We start from the raw sequence: 15,901 nt of genomic DNA, 5'->3' as shown, positions 1-15,901 counted from the left end.
TTTTCACGATTTTCATGAGTTTTAGGCGACCCAGAAAAAAAACGGTCTCGCTGTTCTTCACTGTTTTCGTACGGAATCTCTTCTCTAGGTTTTCCGAGGGAAGCAAGCATATGAGGAAATTCATGAAATTTGGTCATTTTTCAGCAAAAATAATGTTTAGGTGAAGAGGTGAGATCTCACCTGTTTTTTCACCTAATTTTTCACCTCTTTTTTTTTCACAACCGTTTTACATGGTAAGCGTTATTTTTTGACGAAGTGAACATTGACACTTCGTCAAAAAAATCCCTGAAATCATATCTTACATACAAAATAAAAAAATAAAATGACACTTTTTCATTAGATAACTGTTATTTTTTGACGAAGTGAACATTGACACTTCGTCAAAAAAATCCCTGAAATCATATCTTACATACAAAATAAAAAAATAAAATGACACTTTTTCATTAGATAACTGTTATTTTTTGACGAAGTGAACATTGACACTTCGTCAAAAAAATCCCTGAAATCATATCTTACATACAAAAAAATACAAAAAAACTAACTTTATTTTTTCTATCTTAAGGAAATTCATGAAAATTCAAGAGGTGAAAAAAGAGGTGAAAAAACAGGTGAGATCTCACCTCTTCACCTAAACATTATTTTTGGGTCCTTTACACTCATTACGAAGAAGTCTTGACAAAACATTTACGAAGAAGTCTTGACAAAACATTTACGAAGAAGTCTTGACAAATTCAAGAGGTGAAAAAAGAGGTGAAAAAACAGGTGAGATCTAACCATCTACCCGACATTCTCGTCAAATACAAAAAAATGAAAAAGTGTCATTTTTTTCATGTCCGAAGACTCGAAGGTGCAACACTTCCAAAATACCGACGAACTCAGAAGAGCAGCATGGCAGTATCTTCTTGACAACTTCTTTGAGTTCTCCAGGTACACCTTGGAAAATGCTGAAGAACTCCGACACAGAGAATTTGGAGAAATTGCACTCCAATACTACCTTGACAAACAAAGGGTAAACAAAGGGTAAATTAAGACTAAAAACTTAACGTTTAAAAAGTGACATTTTTAATGAGCTCCGAGTCACCGAGAAAACTTGGTCAGATGTTAGCAGCTTACTTCCCTGAGGAGGATGGAAGCGTTACATACGTAAGGTTCAAAAACAACGAACCTGGAATTGCGTACCAAATTCGCAATTACATGACCATGGAAGAGTACGAAAGGTTCCTACAAGAGAAACCAGCTCTAAACAACTCAGAAAAGAAAGAATAAAAAGTTTAACTCGTAATTGTTTATTTTTTTACTTGTATGGGCAAGCTGCAAGAATGAAGTCGACTATCTCAGTCTTTGTCTTGACCAGTTGGACGGCTCTTGTGAGTATGTCTGTTTTGCGGTCTCCAGCTGGTGTCTGACCTTCGTAATTGCGCATGTTCTTGAGAGCTCCAACTGTAAATGGTTGTAGGATGAAGAGTCTCTCAGACTGCTTGAGGTAGTCTTCACGGTCACGAACCGAATCTGTGGTACGAGTCGAATCGGTCGATTTGAGGGAAGAGAGTGAGAGCCTGTCTTCTTCCATTGGGGTAGTAGCATACTCTTTGCGTAAGCGGTTCAGACCTTCCTCGAACTCTTGGTCTCTCTTGGATTGAGATTGGAATTGTGGGGCAGGGTTTTGCATAAACATCCAAGGGTTGGGGAAGTAAGGCATAGGCTGAGGAGGGTAGTTCGGGAAGCCTTGTGGTGGGTAGTAACCTTGAGGTGGAAATTGGTAGTAAATCGGAGGTACTTGCTGGAACTGAGGTGCAGGGGCTGGTGCTTTAGGTTCCTCTGGTTTGGGAAAGGACTGGGTTGGTGGTACGTCGGACATTGTTCTGAAACAGTACAAGACTAGTTCTGAAACAGTACAAGTATTGTTCTGAAAAAGTACAAGTATTGTTCTGAAGCAGTGCAAGTATTGTTCTGAAAAAGTACAAGTATTGTTCTGAAGCAGTACAAGTATTGTTCTGAAAAAGTACAAGTATTGTTCTGAAACAGAAAATTTTTCTCACAAATTGAGAGCTTTTACGGGAAATTTGTTCTGAAACAGGACAAGTATTGTTCTGAAAAAGTACAAGTATTGTTCTGAAACAGTACAAGACTAGTTCTGAAACAGTACAAGTATTGTTCTGAAAAAGTACAAGACTAGTTCTGAAACAGAACAATGGACAACATCGAGCCATTAGATGAGGCAATTTACCTTATAGAGATAAATGAAGTTGTTAAGCAGTACTTGGGCAAGGACAAAGCCAACAAGTCCCTCGGCTGCTGGTTGTCTGGAAGAGGTGCGCTGAAAATCGAAATTGAAACCGGAATTCCAATTCAAATACCAGAAAACACTCCTGTAGACGACATAAAGGAGATGAAGAAAGAAGCTCTTCTCAAGTTCTTTGCAAAGCGCCCATGGATACAACTTCCAAACAGAGAGAGTCCAATTCCACGAATTATACAAATTCTCAGAGCACTGTTCCACTTCTCAGGACGGCCGTTCTTCATAACCTCAGAAGGCGACATCCAACCAGTACTGTAAACCTTAACGTTTAGAGTAAAAACATTTTTTTTCATTTTTTGAATGAAGCAAGTTAAATTCGTCCCACACCAATCTCAATGGACCGATGAAGAGTTTCAAGCCATCGTTGAAGACGTTGAGAACGACATAGACGGCGAACTTAAAGGAGCTCAAATCACAATTGCAACCAAAATTGCAGAGGTCAAGGAACAGATAGCTCCACTTAAAGCTACCAAAGCTACTCTTGACCTCATGGATAGTTACCGTTTAGATGTCAAGAGTGGAATAAGACAATTAAAATTAAAACTTCTAAACTACGAAGCTATACTCCAAAAGTTAGCAGAAATGAGGAGACTTTACCAGAGCTACTTACATGTAAGGGACTTACCTTCAAGCAGTCCGACCAAAGATGAATTTGTTGACATTGTCCCAATTTTGTCCGAAAGTCAGCTCAGATGTTTCGAACTGCTCCCAACATATCCGGAATATGAACGTTTGCCTGAACTCTTTCGGTTCCTCAAAAAACGTTTTTTGGTTCTCATGTTCCAAACTTTTATCGGAAGAGACAACAAACGTTCAGAAGAAGAACAAGATATTATTTTAAACTTGTTGTATGACTTAACTGTCATAACCAGCTTTTTGAAGTAAAACCGTCATTCTCAAACCACTTAATTTTTTCGATGTCCGAACAAGCACCGAAGCCGAACACAATGGCAGATGTCCTTTCAAGGTTGCCAGACAAGCGCCCAATTCAAATTCAAATTGCCCAATTGAAAGCTCATCTGACAAACACCATTAAGACTCTCCAAAGTAGTCTTATGACAGAGATGACCAATCTCAAAGCCGATGTCCTCAAGCAAAAAGCTTCCAATGAGAAAGTCCTGAACGATTTCTCAGAATCGTTGCGCAATTACGAGAGAGAAAACCGAGACCTTGCCAGACTCATATACCGTTTCTTCGAAGAGATAGACGCCATCTGGAAGGTACTCGGAAAGGACAGAACATGCAACACCGTACTTCGTGAGTACCAAATTGAAGAAGGAATTGTCGAGGAAGAAGAGGAAGAAGAGAAACACGAAGAAGAGGAAGAAGAGAAACACGAAGAAGAGGAAGAAGAGAAACACGAAGAAGAGGAAGTTTGGGCAACCCTTGTTGCCGATGACGCTTATGAAATTTCCCAACCCTACCCATACAAAATCCGCAACAGGGAGACCGGCAAGGTTCTTACCCCAGTCCTCAACAACTTGGGACACTTGAACCTTAACCTTCGGAATCGCGGTTCAATTTCCATGGGCAAGCTTGTCGCAATTCAATGGGTTCCAAATCCAGACAAGAAGACGAGGGTCAGACACATTGACGGTGACAAGCTCAACAACCGTAAGGAGAACCTCGAGTGGTTCTAAGAGTAAAAAAATTTTATTTTAGGGGGAAACCCCAAGTAAATTTAGGTGTTTATTTGGATAAGTATGTTAAATTAAGGGTAATTTGCAAAATTAGTTCCCGACCTTTGAATTGGACTCTTTCGTTATCCCAGTTGCGTAGGAGGTCGTCCCAGAGGAGTTGGTAGAATTGCCAATCTAAGGACGATTTGTCCTCCCAGGCATTGAGGATGTACTGCTCGTAGAGTTTCATGACCTCTGCCTTGCACCAGACACCCTCTCCCTTGGAACGTAAGGCTTCTTCGAAGTGCTCGAATGCGATTGGCTGCTTGACCATCCGAAACGACACTTTTTGTCCGTTTGGTCAATGTTCGTGTCTCGTGCCATAGTCGACGAAAATACAGACAAACAGGTTATATATGAGTTTGAGACCAAGAATGGTGTAACTCGACCTGTCCGATTCAAAGACTCCGAGGGCGACCATGAAATTAAACGGAAATTAGCTAGGAAGGAATATAAAAATTTTTTATTTCATGCAATGTTTTATTTCTGTGCCGTCTTCAAGTATGCCCCAGTACTTACGCTTGGAGAGGACATGAACTTCGGTGAAAATTTTGTCCAATTTGAATTGACCCATCTTTTCACCGACCATGCCCATTTCAATGAGTTTGTTGTACCCTTCTTCGTTCGTCATGAGTGCGTCAATGTTCTCATAGTAAACCTTCACTTTGGATTTGACTTCGGAGAAGAATTTGTTGTAGTTGTCAAGGACTGCTTTTGCGAACTGAGGGTAAGACCAATGTTCGACAATAGGTTTTAATGTGGTTACTAAGCCACTTTGACCTTGAGTGAATTCGTACTTCAAAACAAAAGGAGAAAACCTTTCAACAAAGTTGTCGACCTTCTCATAATGTTTACTCTTCATCTCTTGAGGTTTCTTAATGGAATATCCCCATGTCGAATTCATAAGCAATTTGAGTGTCATTGCAAGTTTGGGGTTTGAAGCTTTCCTAATATCATACAGTTGTTGTATGACTTTTCCAACTGTATAGTTCCTTCCCGGGAACTCACCATCTTCGTTTGGAATTCCAGTCGGAATATATTGGACAAACCTCATGTATGCAGCGTTAAGGTCGACATAGTATATCTTTTCATCTGAGTCGAACTTGTCGCAACCAATTGGTCCAGTTTGTGGAAATTCAAGTGAGTCTCTTATCTTCTGAGAAACTTCTCCTGTTATCTCATAAACATCGTCGAAGCAACCTGTTTCATATAAAACCTTCTGACCTAACTCAGATGCTCTCCAATACAATTTGACGTCAATTGGATGTCTCAATGGAAGTTTGCTTATAGCATCTTGAAGTTCTTGCAACCTCATTGGAAGTTCTTCTGGTTCAGGTTGGTATCCGAACAATCCAACTCCTTGTGGAATTGTGTACTTCTTTTGTACTAGAACTTTGTCTGGAACAACTTTTGGTCTTGCTAACAGTGAAAAGTTTGTTTCGTCTTTTGGTACAAAAGTTTCTGTCAGCTTGTCATCTGGAATTGGTTCCAACAAACCTTTCTCGAAAAGAATGTTTACAGCTCTGACAATGTTGCACTTGCCTTTTCCGAACAATGGGTTTGTAAGACTTTCGTTCAACATGAAGTGGTTGTGGACAATTACAATCTTCAACCATGGTAAATTGAACTCAACAACATAGTCGTCATGTGAAGAACCTTTAGCTGTAGGTATGTTGACTCGGATATTGACATTTGCCAACGGTGCAATTTTTGCCAATTGACCTCTGAGAATGTACCTTGTCTTCACACATGACTCAAGATACTTCATCTTCTCTTCTGTAACAAGACCAGAGTTCCTGAGACATGTAAGAATGCAAGGTTCATTGACAATTGTTTCAATTGAATTGTAAATTCCATACCTTGTCAAGTCAATGTCAGACTTATTTATGAACGGGAAGTATCCAGCATGTTGTCTGACTGCTTGAGGGTTAGGTTGGTACCATTCGAACTTGACACTTGCAATTCCTTCAATTGCATTCAAAATGTCTGAGTCGGAGTCAACCATTTGTTCTCTCTTTGTAGTCTTGAAAGCGTCAAGAAGCATTGCAGCTGTTGTGACATTGCCATGTGCATAGTAAATGTGACCATCCAAATCTGTTATGGTCAATCTGAGATTGTATCCTTTCTTATTTCCGTCTTGTATGGCAGCAAGTACACCCATGAAGCCTTCTTTGTTCTTTCCTTCGTCAAAGTTTACTGTAAAGGTTCGACCAGATGTAATTTGACTTCTAACTTCACGGTACTTCTCATATGCATATCTTGTTCTTTCCATGGGAGCATGACCATCCTCTGCACTACCTTTTTTCCTTCTCAAAGGATGCAATTGTTCGTCATGTTTCCAGTAGAATCTGGCAAAGCCGTCGTGTCCTTCAACTTGAGGTTCACTAACATCGAAAGGCATGTCCATAAGACGTTCTTCTTCTAACCTCTCTAGTCTGTTTGGATAATTTGCACGTGCTGTTTCCAAATCCATTTCGTAGCGAAGACCAGACAATTTGTCATAGACTTTTATGGGTCTTCCCTTCCTATATTTAAACTTCTTCGAAACTCTCCAACCATATCTTTGCAACTCTGCTTTTATTCTAGCAGATTTTCTATCCATTCTATATGGGGGCATTTTTATAAAAATAAAAAAATATTTTTTTCTTTACTTTACATAACCGCCTGCTGCCATAAGTCTTTGACGCCAACCCATACCAGCTAATGAAGGTTGACTTGGTTTAGTTTCCAAACTAAACTTTGGTTTTGGTTTATCTTCAGTTTTTGGTTTTTCTTCTTCTATCGGTTTTTCGTCACTTTTCGGTTCCTCTGACTTTACTTCACTTGCAGGAACAGTTGTGTCGTCAACATCTTCATAAATATCATATGCCATTTGTTTTTGTTTTCCTTTCAACTTTTTGTGTTTGTTGTAAAGTTTAGAATATTTCGACTCTAAGTCAATGAGATGTTCTATAATGAACTGTTGGTCAGTGAAGTAAACTTTTCCATCTGTTGTTTCGAAAGCTCCTTCAGACTTCAATATTTTATTTGTGAGAGTCTGTTTCTTTTTTGAGATACTTGCCGTTCCATTTTTATGAAAAGTGACTTTGTAGTTAGGGTTTGTATTTCCAGACCTGGCACTTTCTATTATTGAATTTTTCTCTTCATCTGTAAGTTCTTTGACAGGTTTTGACAATGGTTCTGAACTTTTTGTTTGTGGTGTCAAATCTACCGTTTCAACTTCTTCGGTCATTTCATCTCAGTAAAAAATTTTAGTTTGGTTTGTTTTCAACTGGTTGTTGTTGTTTTTTAAGTCGGTCTAAAACTTCCTGAGGTATAGGAAGAACTTGACAAACACGTGGTGTAACTGCTGGAAGTCGACAAATCCATCTTGAACCCATTTGTCTCAATGCTGTATTGTTCATTTCATCTCAGTAAAAAACTTTACATTCCCCACGTTTGAGGCGGTTGAGGTTGGTTATTGTTTACCCATTGTTGTGCATGGTTATATCCTCTGTTAAAGAATCTTTCACCTTGGTCCATATAGTGTCCTGCTTGGTTATAGTAGTCATTTGCTTTGTTATAATAGTTTCCTGCTTGTCTTCCTACATTGTCCATCCATCCTTGAACTTTTCCTCTTGTTTCAGGATTTGGAATAAGATTTGTTGCATCTCGTGCTACATCCCAACCTTTCTGTACAGTTTGTATAATAGGTTGTGCTTTCTCTTTAAGTATACCTAATGTACTCAAAATCTTCCTTCCAACTCCAAATACACCTCTGGCTATTGTTCCCACTGCGGGCAAAAATCTGGATGCAACTCCTGCTAATGCGCCAAATAAACCCATTTCTTATGGGTTAAAAAATGACGAATCCAAACAAGGACCCCTATGTTTCTAAAGCGACAAAGAAAGCACTCATGATAAAAATCTTTAGTTCAACACCAAATGCTTGGTTTATGGATATCTTGGAAAACATTCCGAGAGTTAGAACAGATGGACCACCATACTGGTTAATATTTGTCGGTCAAAACACAAGATACTGTGAAGCCATACCATTACAGTCCAAAAATATTTTAGATATCTTAGCAGCTTTGACAATATTCGTTGACAAATACCATCCAACAAAACTGACATCTGACTGTGAAAGTTCTTTCAAATCAGATGATGTAAAAAACTATCTGCGTTCAAAAAAATGTAAACCAATATTTCATTGTCGACCAAAACCATTCTGCTCTTGGTGTCATTGACGGTTGTATAAAAATGTTAAGAGACTTAAACCAACCACAAGGTGGTGAAGCAAATGAAATGTCATATGACGACAAATATAGACACTTCTCCATGGCAAAGATGAGACAAGTTTTAAATATTTACAATAGCCGTAAACAAAAAGGTTTGGGAAACCACTCCCCGAAGAAATGAAAAACAACCCTGACTTAGAGAAAGACTATATATTTAATAATTTAGTCAAAAGAGACAAACAAGAAAGAATGCCGGGCTTCAAACTTCAGAAAGGTGACAAAGTAAAAATAGAAATACCTAAACGCGACCCATATGAAAATACTATTGACTATGACAACAATGGGAACCCGACAGGTACTCACATTCGTGTTCGTAAAAATAGAAGAAAGTATACAAGAGAATATTATGAAGTTTTAGGCAAACATGGCAAAATGTACACACTGCAAGCAGAAGATAAAACTACTATTGTCAGACCTCGTTTCAAACTTGTCAAAGTTCAAGGTGGTATACTTTCAAAGACAGTTCCTAACAAATATAAGACAACTCCTGACGAATATGCTAAAGAAGTTGAAAATGACGACTAAGCATTTCTATACCATGCGTAAACTGTCATGTAAGGTGGCATGTAGTCTTTACTTTGTCCCGTTGTTTGCGTATATCCTGAAACGCGATGTGTATGGTTTCCATCTCCCTGAGTGTTACCCCAGAAACAATTTATAGCAAACTGAACGTTGTCTTTAACATCATATCCTTTACCTTTTGTCATTGCTGACCAATCCCAAAATTTATGCTTATGCCAACCTGCTTGAGATGTACTTAAATCTATGTAGTGACTATGTGCAGGTAAATTTTCACCTGAAATCGTTTTACTTCCACCTGTTTCCTTTGAAGAGTTTGCACAATACAAAAACCTGTCGACTATTTGAGTCCAAGTTCCAAAACCCAGAACTGTTTCTGGATTTGTTGAGTTCATTGACGTATAAATAGAGCCTATAGGATATAATGTTTGAAGTATTTCTGTCTTTAATGTTTGAAGCTCTGTTTTGTCTGCTTTCTTGTCATATAAATCTTGAGCAGTGAATTTAATATTATGTTCATCCTTCATGACATAAACATCTTTACATCTAATGTTTCTCATCGTCGTTATGTCGTCATCCGATGTTAAACCTTGTGGAAAGTTAGGAGGTTTACAATATATTGCATCCCCACCAGTTTCTTCAACCGTTCCTTCAATACTTTCTATAGCAACAGTTGTAAAACTTGTATGTGTATGGTTCTTGTCTGCTTTCTTCTCTAACTCATCGTTAACATAAGTTTTATCTGCTTTAAGGTCTAAACATCCTGAAACCCATCCTGTATCGGCTTTAACTTTAAAAGTCTTCGATGTCCATTCATGGTACCAGTCAACCCTTTCTTTCATTTCGTTATCTTTTTCATCCACATATTCCTTATCTGCTTTCTTCTCTAACTTACTAGCCACATATTCCTTATCCGCTTTCTTTTCAAGGCTAACGTTTAAGTCTGTTATTTCAGATATAGAATGTGTATGAGTCTTTTTAGAATATTCGTTTTCAGCTCTTGTCACTTCACTTGACATTTTATTGTCAACATATGTTTTGTCTGCTAGTTCAGGATGAGTATGTTCTTTTGTTGCATAAGCATTGTTAGCTCTTTCTTCTTCTTTTGCTATTGCATCGTCTACATATTCTTTGTCAGCTTTGTTGTCAACATCTGTTTTCAAAAGAAGTTCATTTATAGGTTTCTCGTTTAAAGTTCCTTTTGTTGGATTTATACAGACAGTATTGTTCTTCTTGTCTTGAAACAGAAACTCATCTGTCATTGGGTTTAATGTCAGTTTTAAGTTTCCTTCTTTCAATGACTCAGATATCTTAGAGTAGTTTGAAAAGTTTGTTGTGTTCTTATTTAGAGCTTGCATAATGAGTTGTCGGTTGTGTTGTATTTCTCTCATGGAAGCAATATCTTTCGACATTTTTATTCTAGATAAAATATGCTTTCAATAGAAAAAGAAAATTCAAGAGTTGCTACAACTAAACCATTAGATGAACTTTTTACTAATGTCGGTCAAAAGTTTGAGACAGAGACCGTAAAGCATGAAGGCTATCGTTTTGACTACCCATTAAGATGGCTAAGAGACCCATCTGTCACAAAAGCTATTGGCTTTCGTAGAATGAAGTTCATTTCAGAAGCCATACATGGTTTCCCATTTACGGTCGGTTTTGAAGTTCGATACTATAACAAAGAAAAACGTATGTATGAGAAATTTGAACAGGGAAAACTTTTACAAGTTAGTTTGCTTGTAAACTTAGAAACAACTCTTCAAGCTTTTCAAGAAAAAATAAACGATATCTATATCGAATATGCAAACCAGTATAACATTGACGAGGGAGAGTACCATCTCGATATTATTTATGACAGGAAAAATGCAACTGTTAAAATCAATAAAATAGAAGACCTTGGAGAAAACGTTTATATTTCTACAAAATATAACAACTTGGCATGGTATAGATTTATGAGGATGTTAAATCAGCCTGCAGCATATCCAGTACACCCAGACTTTTATGAAGTCGAAAACCCTAATGGAACATATGAAAATGTTTTCGACCAAGATGCTATTATTGTTCATGCTTCATTTTCTGGCGCCCAAAACTCTTTCTTATGCTTGGCAAATGACTTTTACGAAAAACCTACAAAGTTATATGAACCGCCGAGTGGAAGTATTTCAGACTTTCAAGTATGGTTTACTACAGATGGAAGAAAAAGAATAATTCCATTATACCATGCGTTTTACTTAGAACTTAGTTTCATATACAACTACTATCGAACGGTAAAAATATAATTTTTTAATACGGTTGAGGTGTTGGATTTGGTTGCCAACTAGACTGTGGTGCAGGTTCAGGCTGTTGTATAACAGGAGCTTGCTCTTCTGGTTCAGGGTCTTTAGGTATAATACCAACAAACTGACCTACTCTTTTACCAATATTTTTGACACCGTTCCAAATTCCTCTTCCTACGGTTTTTATTCCATTCCATATACCTCTTCCAACTCTTCTGAAGAAGTTTCCTATCTTACTGAAGAAACCCATTTACTATATGTAAAAATCTAATGTCCGCCTAGTCTCTTACGTTTCCTGTTGAGTTCCATAGCATTCTTTAACTGGAGCTCATACATTCTGTTTCTCCTCTGGTAGAAAACATATTCTGGGTCAACTCCTGTGTTCGCGTCATCTGCATAAAGTTGTTTATATCCCACTTCAGGGTTTGTATAAAACTCTTTCCATCTCATATTTGCATACCATGGTGGCAAACCTAACGCAGCGTCATTTGACATGGCAGTTTGCATTTGTACATCTGTTGGCACTTGACCATAGTTTGCCATTGCAGTTTGTATTCTAACTTCATTTGGAATATTCTCTGGGTTTGGTTGTCCAGGTTGCTGTGCATTCGCTAAGTTCTGTGCGTCCATTTAATATTAGATAAAAATATCTCTTACGAGTACATATACTGAACATTTGCAGGCATTGGTTCATCTTCATATTCTCTATATCTTTCTGCCACGTCAAAGAAATAAATGACACAATGGAAAAAACCTAAAACAAGTAGTCCTATTTCAAACCACATTTACTTACTAATAAAATTTCTTTGTTATGACACTTTCTCCGTTTATAGGACCTCTCTCATATTCTATCTTGTCATATCTAAACTCATAGTCATGTATGTCCTCTAACCATCTCATAACGGTTTCCAAACCACTTTTATCGGATGTAAAGTAAAAGCATGGATGGTTATGTAAAACGTCTAAAGTTTCTAAAGAGTCTCTCAAAGTCCAGTCTACTTGGTATTGAAAATCCCATGTGTTAAAGAACGGCGGGTCCACTATAAAGAAAACATTTTCCTTGTCTTTATATTTTTCATACAACTCTGTCCAATAACATCTCACAAACTCTATACCCTCAATATATTTTTCTATGTCCTCTTTGAAAACATTTGTATAGTTAAGATATAAAACTTTTGACATAAGTGTTTCAATGTCATGAACTCTTATAGCACCACTATATAATAGTCTAGCAGATATACTATCCCAGTCTATATATTCTGCTTTTTTCAAAACCTCTCTCACAATATTTTTGTTATCTAATGGTATACGTTCCATCTTACCTATCTGAATCTTTTCTTTTAACTCTTTCAATATATTGTTTGTGTCTGGAATATGTTTGAGACGGTCCATATAGTTGTCGAAGTCATTGCATATAATCTTTGAGTCTGGGAATATTGTATGGCACAAATGGGATATATAGAAACTTCCACCGAACAAATCTACAAATGTTAGACCATTCGGTAGTTTCTTAAGTTCTCTCAATATAATATCTTTACATTTACTCTTATTTCCAAAGAACGGTAACGGTGGTTTTGTAAAATTCATTTATATATAATAATAAAAATGTTTTTACCTGAAAAGTGACAGAAAAGTGACAAAACATGAAAACATATATAATTTGTGAAAAGCGACACATTATATAATGTTTTCGACCCAGAAGACTAACAATTTTCCGAATAAAAACTTCATTTATACTAAACATCTTCAGGGCTAGAGGGCGCAACGCGCCTGGAAGCCCCACTACCTTTTTTTTTTTTTTTTCATTATTACTCTTATATACACAATTATTTTGGTTGAATATAAAACAGGTAAAATTATAATAAAAATACAAACAATTTATTTAAATTTTGAGATTAATAGATTTCTTTTCAATATCACTTAAATTAACACTCAAGAATTCAATGTCTGCTGGTTTCCCTGAAACAAAAGTGATTAACTCATCTTTGATTCGTTGTTGCTTTCTAAGTTTATCAGACAAAGAATACTGTTCAGTTTTGAGGTTTTCCAAGTCATTAATATAATTATCTTCCTTTGCTTGGAATTGCTTTTCCAAAGCAATGATTTGTTCTCTGCATTTCTTTACTTGTTCCATGGTCTTCTCTTTATTTTGGGTTAAAATTGAAACTTCCTGCGAATGAATCTTTCGCAATTCTCCTATTTCATTGACATGCTTTTCTATAGACTTCCTTCTTTCGATTTCAACAAGATGATTCACTAAATAGTGAACCGCTTCTTGTAAATCATCACCTGAGTATCCATTTCCTTTGCATTCATTCAAAACAGTATTAATTGATTTTACAGAATTCTCTAATTTTCTGATCAAATTGTGACAGTCTTCGATTATTTGAGCAGAGAAAGAAGGAGAGAAAGGATAAGTTAATGTAATATTAGGATCAGATTTGAGGATTCTTATAACCTCGGTCAAAAGAGAGTTTGAATGTCTCCCGGAATGACACATGCAGACCAACAAGAGTGCACAATGCACGCTTGTCGGTCAAAGTTTTGCAATCGTATTCTGATTGCAATAAATTGTTTGATTCTGGGAGACATGCACAGGCAATGTCTCCCGGAATGACACATGCAGACCAACAAGAGTGCACAATGCACTCTTGTCGGTCAAAGTTTTGCAATCGTATTCTGATTGCAATAAATTGTTTGATTCTGGGAGACATGCACAGGCAATGTCTCCCGGAATGACACATGCAGACCAACAAGAGTGCACAATGCACTCTTGTCGGTCAAAGTTCCGCATTCAAGTTATGAATGCGGAACAGTATGCCATTCTGGGAGACATGCACAGGCAATGTCTCCCGGAATGACACATGCAGACCAACAAGAGTGCATAATGCACTCTTGTCGGTCAAAGTTCCGCATTCAAGTTATGAATGCGGAACAGTATGCCATTCTGGGAGACATGCACAGGCAATGTCTCCCGGAATGACACATGCAGACCAACAAGAGTGCATAATGCACTCTTGTCGGTCAAAGTTCCGCATTCAAGTTATGAATGCGGAACAGTATGCCATTCTGGGAGACATGCACAGGCAATGTCTCCCGGAATGACACATGCAGACCAACAAGAGTGCACAATCCGCTTTCTCCTTTGAAATCCAACATTCTAATCACATCTACATTAATAAATTGTTATAAAATACTAATCAAAGATCCAATACAATTCTACTATCTTATACACACATTACCAATGTTAACACCTCTTATAACTTAAATTATTTCATAAAAGTTGTTTTTATATCTTATTATTTTCTCATAATGCTTCTAATACATCTCTAATTTCTTACATTCAAACACCAATATCGTCATACTATCATAAGCACTTAATTTTTTCAAATTTTTAGACTTAAATTTGAGCTACATTTTCATCATCATTTTTAGCCTTAAGCTTCTATAAGGTTATAATACATTATCGTAATATTCTAATATTTATGATTCTTACTACTCAATTCAATATAATCATATAAGTCACTCATAATCAGGAGCATAATTTAAAAATCTATAGCTCATATTTTGACAATTATATATATAGATGATGCATATTGCAATTCCGGTTTCAACACGATCAAATGTCAAACCATGATAAAATATATATCAATTTACAAAATATCGATTAACATTAGAATCCATATCTAATTCCATCAATGCACAAGTTGTAAATGCTTAATTCATCTTTGAGAAACGTGAATAGCACAATTTTATAAGATTATTTGTTGAATATTTAAAATATAAGCCAAATCGAATCTGCTGTATATTACTTTAGTTTATAATTGAATGTTAAATGTGCTCAGATAAATATTTGAGTCAGATATCGCATTTTCAAATTTCAAATTTTATCTCATGAAGTTAGAATTCATTTGATCATACAACATCATATTAGTCAAACTAGAGTTCAATCGCGATTCCAAAATGGAACAATTGCTTGTTTTATCAAAATGTTAAAATATTAATCTAAAAAACTTAATATCTAACCAAAACATTCTAGAAATATCATATACAGGTATATGCAATCTAAATGCACACGAAATACTGAAAATTAAAAAGAATATTTATGAGATTATTAAATCTTATGCATTTCAATGAAGAGTCGATAATTATCGTCTCTATAGGTTATATATCAACATATGAGTTTTTGGATTGACCACTACTATACTAATGTGATCAAATTAATCTGATTTCTTGAATTTTCATTTGAAGCATTCGCAGTAGTAGGAGTACCTTCATATATTAACATATTAAAAAATTGCGCCCAGATTCGCAGTTTAATCATGATTTTAAGATTGCATTAGATTTCGAAATGCAGAAAAAAATCACTTTAGATTCCCTTCAAACTCTAAGCATAAGCATGTCTCTATATGAGGAAACTACTTGAGCTATTCATTTGGCGGCCCAAAAACTCATGTTGCCTGAGCGCAGAAAATACCAATTTTTGGACCCTGGGTAGGGGGTCATGCATGTTTTCTAAATGTTGGAAAAGTAGGGTATAAATTTTTTATTCATAAATCTAATAGTAGAAAGTATAATATGTTTTGCAACACTTCAATTATCGATTAGTGAACTGTGGTAATGAAATAATGTCTATAATTGATAATAAATTTCTAAAACCTGAATTTTTTTAGGAGTGGCTCGTGCATTTGTTTGTGTGATGAAAGGAGTCTTGAAGTTTATGGTAAGGGAAGGAATTTGGTTTTATCCATAAGTAGTATATGTGGAAGGGTTGTGTGACTTTTTTTGTAAACGTAAGAATTCATACAATATCGAGCGATTTTGTATCATTTTTTTTTAACATATGAAGTA

At 36.3% G+C, this 15,901-nt stretch overlaps 13 protein-coding genes across 13 annotated transcripts, besides 1 other annotated feature; 5 read left to right on the top strand and 8 right to left on the bottom strand.

Annotated features, from left to right (window-relative positions):
- Nucleotides 1–1,065: 1,065 nt before the first annotated feature.
- TVAGG3_0345500 (uncharacterized protein) lies at nucleotides 1,066–1,266 on the top strand (the record flags this gene model as incomplete). The annotated part of the gene is made up of 1 exon (XM_051230881.1): nucleotides 1,066–1,266. One exon carries the CDS (start codon nucleotides 1,066–1,068, stop codon nucleotides 1,264–1,266), a length of 201 nt encoding a protein of 66 aa, XP_051100611.1.
- A 28-nt stretch (nucleotides 1,267–1,294) lies between these two features.
- TVAGG3_0345490 (uncharacterized protein) lies at nucleotides 1,295–1,858 on the bottom strand (the record flags this gene model as incomplete). Its single annotated transcript, XM_051230880.1, has 1 exon — nucleotides 1,295–1,858. The coding sequence occupies one exon, from the start codon at nucleotides 1,856–1,858 to the stop codon at nucleotides 1,295–1,297; it is 564 nt and encodes a 187-aa protein (XP_051100610.1).
- Nucleotides 1,859–2,191: 333 nt separating this feature from the next.
- TVAGG3_0345480 (uncharacterized protein) lies at nucleotides 2,192–2,321 on the top strand (the record flags this gene model as incomplete). Its single annotated transcript, XM_051230879.1, has 1 exon — nucleotides 2,192–2,321. A coding segment is annotated over one exon (130 nt), but the record flags the coding sequence as incomplete, so codon positions are not given.
- Nucleotides 2,322–2,599: 278 nt separating this feature from the next.
- On the top strand, nucleotides 2,600–3,184 carry TVAGG3_0345470 (uncharacterized protein; the record flags this gene model as incomplete). Its single annotated transcript, XM_051230878.1, has 1 exon — nucleotides 2,600–3,184. The coding sequence occupies one exon, from the start codon at nucleotides 2,600–2,602 to the stop codon at nucleotides 3,182–3,184; it is 585 nt and encodes a 194-aa protein (XP_051100608.1).
- Nucleotides 3,185–3,216: 32 nt separating this feature from the next.
- Nucleotides 3,217–3,939, top strand: TVAGG3_0345460 (cytochrome B-C1 complex subunit 6, mitochondrial family; the record flags this gene model as incomplete). Its single annotated transcript, XM_051230877.1, has 1 exon — nucleotides 3,217–3,939. The coding sequence occupies one exon, from the start codon at nucleotides 3,217–3,219 to the stop codon at nucleotides 3,937–3,939; it is 723 nt and encodes a 240-aa protein (XP_051100607.1).
- A 49-nt stretch (nucleotides 3,940–3,988) lies between these two features.
- On the bottom strand, nucleotides 3,989–4,252 carry TVAGG3_0345450 (uncharacterized protein; the record flags this gene model as incomplete). Its single annotated transcript, XM_051230876.1, has 1 exon — nucleotides 3,989–4,252. One exon carries the CDS (start codon nucleotides 4,250–4,252, stop codon nucleotides 3,989–3,991), a length of 264 nt encoding a protein of 87 aa, XP_051100606.1.
- Nucleotides 4,253–4,435: 183 nt separating this feature from the next.
- Nucleotides 4,436–9,751: a mobile genetic element.
- On the bottom strand, nucleotides 4,442–4,900 carry TVAGG3_0345440 (DNA/RNA polymerases family; the record flags this gene model as incomplete). The annotated part of the gene is made up of 1 exon (XM_051230875.1): nucleotides 4,442–4,900. The coding sequence occupies one exon, from the start codon at nucleotides 4,898–4,900 to the stop codon at nucleotides 4,442–4,444; it is 459 nt and encodes a 152-aa protein (XP_051100605.1).
- TVAGG3_0345430 (uncharacterized protein) lies at nucleotides 5,733–6,580 on the bottom strand (the record flags this gene model as incomplete). Its single annotated transcript, XM_051230874.1, has 1 exon — nucleotides 5,733–6,580. A coding segment is annotated over one exon (848 nt), but the record flags the coding sequence as incomplete, so codon positions are not given.
- On the bottom strand, nucleotides 6,626–7,210 carry TVAGG3_0345420 (phage tail repeat-like family; the record flags this gene model as incomplete). The annotated part of the gene is made up of 1 exon (XM_051230873.1): nucleotides 6,626–7,210. The coding sequence occupies one exon, from the start codon at nucleotides 7,208–7,210 to the stop codon at nucleotides 6,626–6,628; it is 585 nt and encodes a 194-aa protein (XP_051100603.1).
- Nucleotides 7,230–7,382, bottom strand: TVAGG3_0345410 (uncharacterized protein; the record flags this gene model as incomplete). Its single annotated transcript, XM_051230872.1, has 1 exon — nucleotides 7,230–7,382. One exon carries the CDS (start codon nucleotides 7,380–7,382, stop codon nucleotides 7,230–7,232), a length of 153 nt encoding a protein of 50 aa, XP_051100602.1.
- TVAGG3_0345400 (uncharacterized protein) lies at nucleotides 7,402–7,803 on the bottom strand (the record flags this gene model as incomplete). Its single annotated transcript, XM_051230871.1, has 1 exon — nucleotides 7,402–7,803. One exon carries the CDS (start codon nucleotides 7,801–7,803, stop codon nucleotides 7,402–7,404), a length of 402 nt encoding a protein of 133 aa, XP_051100601.1.
- A 453-nt stretch (nucleotides 9,752–10,204) lies between the features above and the next one.
- On the top strand, nucleotides 10,205–11,016 carry TVAGG3_0345380 (uncharacterized protein; the record flags this gene model as incomplete). Its single annotated transcript, XM_051230870.1, has 1 exon — nucleotides 10,205–11,016. A coding segment is annotated over one exon (812 nt), but the record flags the coding sequence as incomplete, so codon positions are not given.
- Nucleotides 11,017–11,317: 301 nt separating this feature from the next.
- Nucleotides 11,318–11,680, bottom strand: TVAGG3_0345370 (uncharacterized protein; the record flags this gene model as incomplete). The annotated part of the gene is made up of 1 exon (XM_051230869.1): nucleotides 11,318–11,680. One exon carries the CDS (start codon nucleotides 11,678–11,680, stop codon nucleotides 11,318–11,320), a length of 363 nt encoding a protein of 120 aa, XP_051100599.1.
- Nucleotides 11,681–15,901: the final 4,221 nt, after the last annotated feature.

This window comes from Trichomonas vaginalis, chromosome V (assembly GCF_026262505.1).
Source record: "Trichomonas vaginalis G3 chromosome V, whole genome shotgun sequence".
In the NCBI taxonomy this organism is placed as follows: domain Eukaryota; phylum Parabasalia; order Trichomonadida; family Trichomonadidae; genus Trichomonas; species Trichomonas vaginalis.
This window is presented reverse-complemented; position numbering and strand designations above follow the sequence as displayed.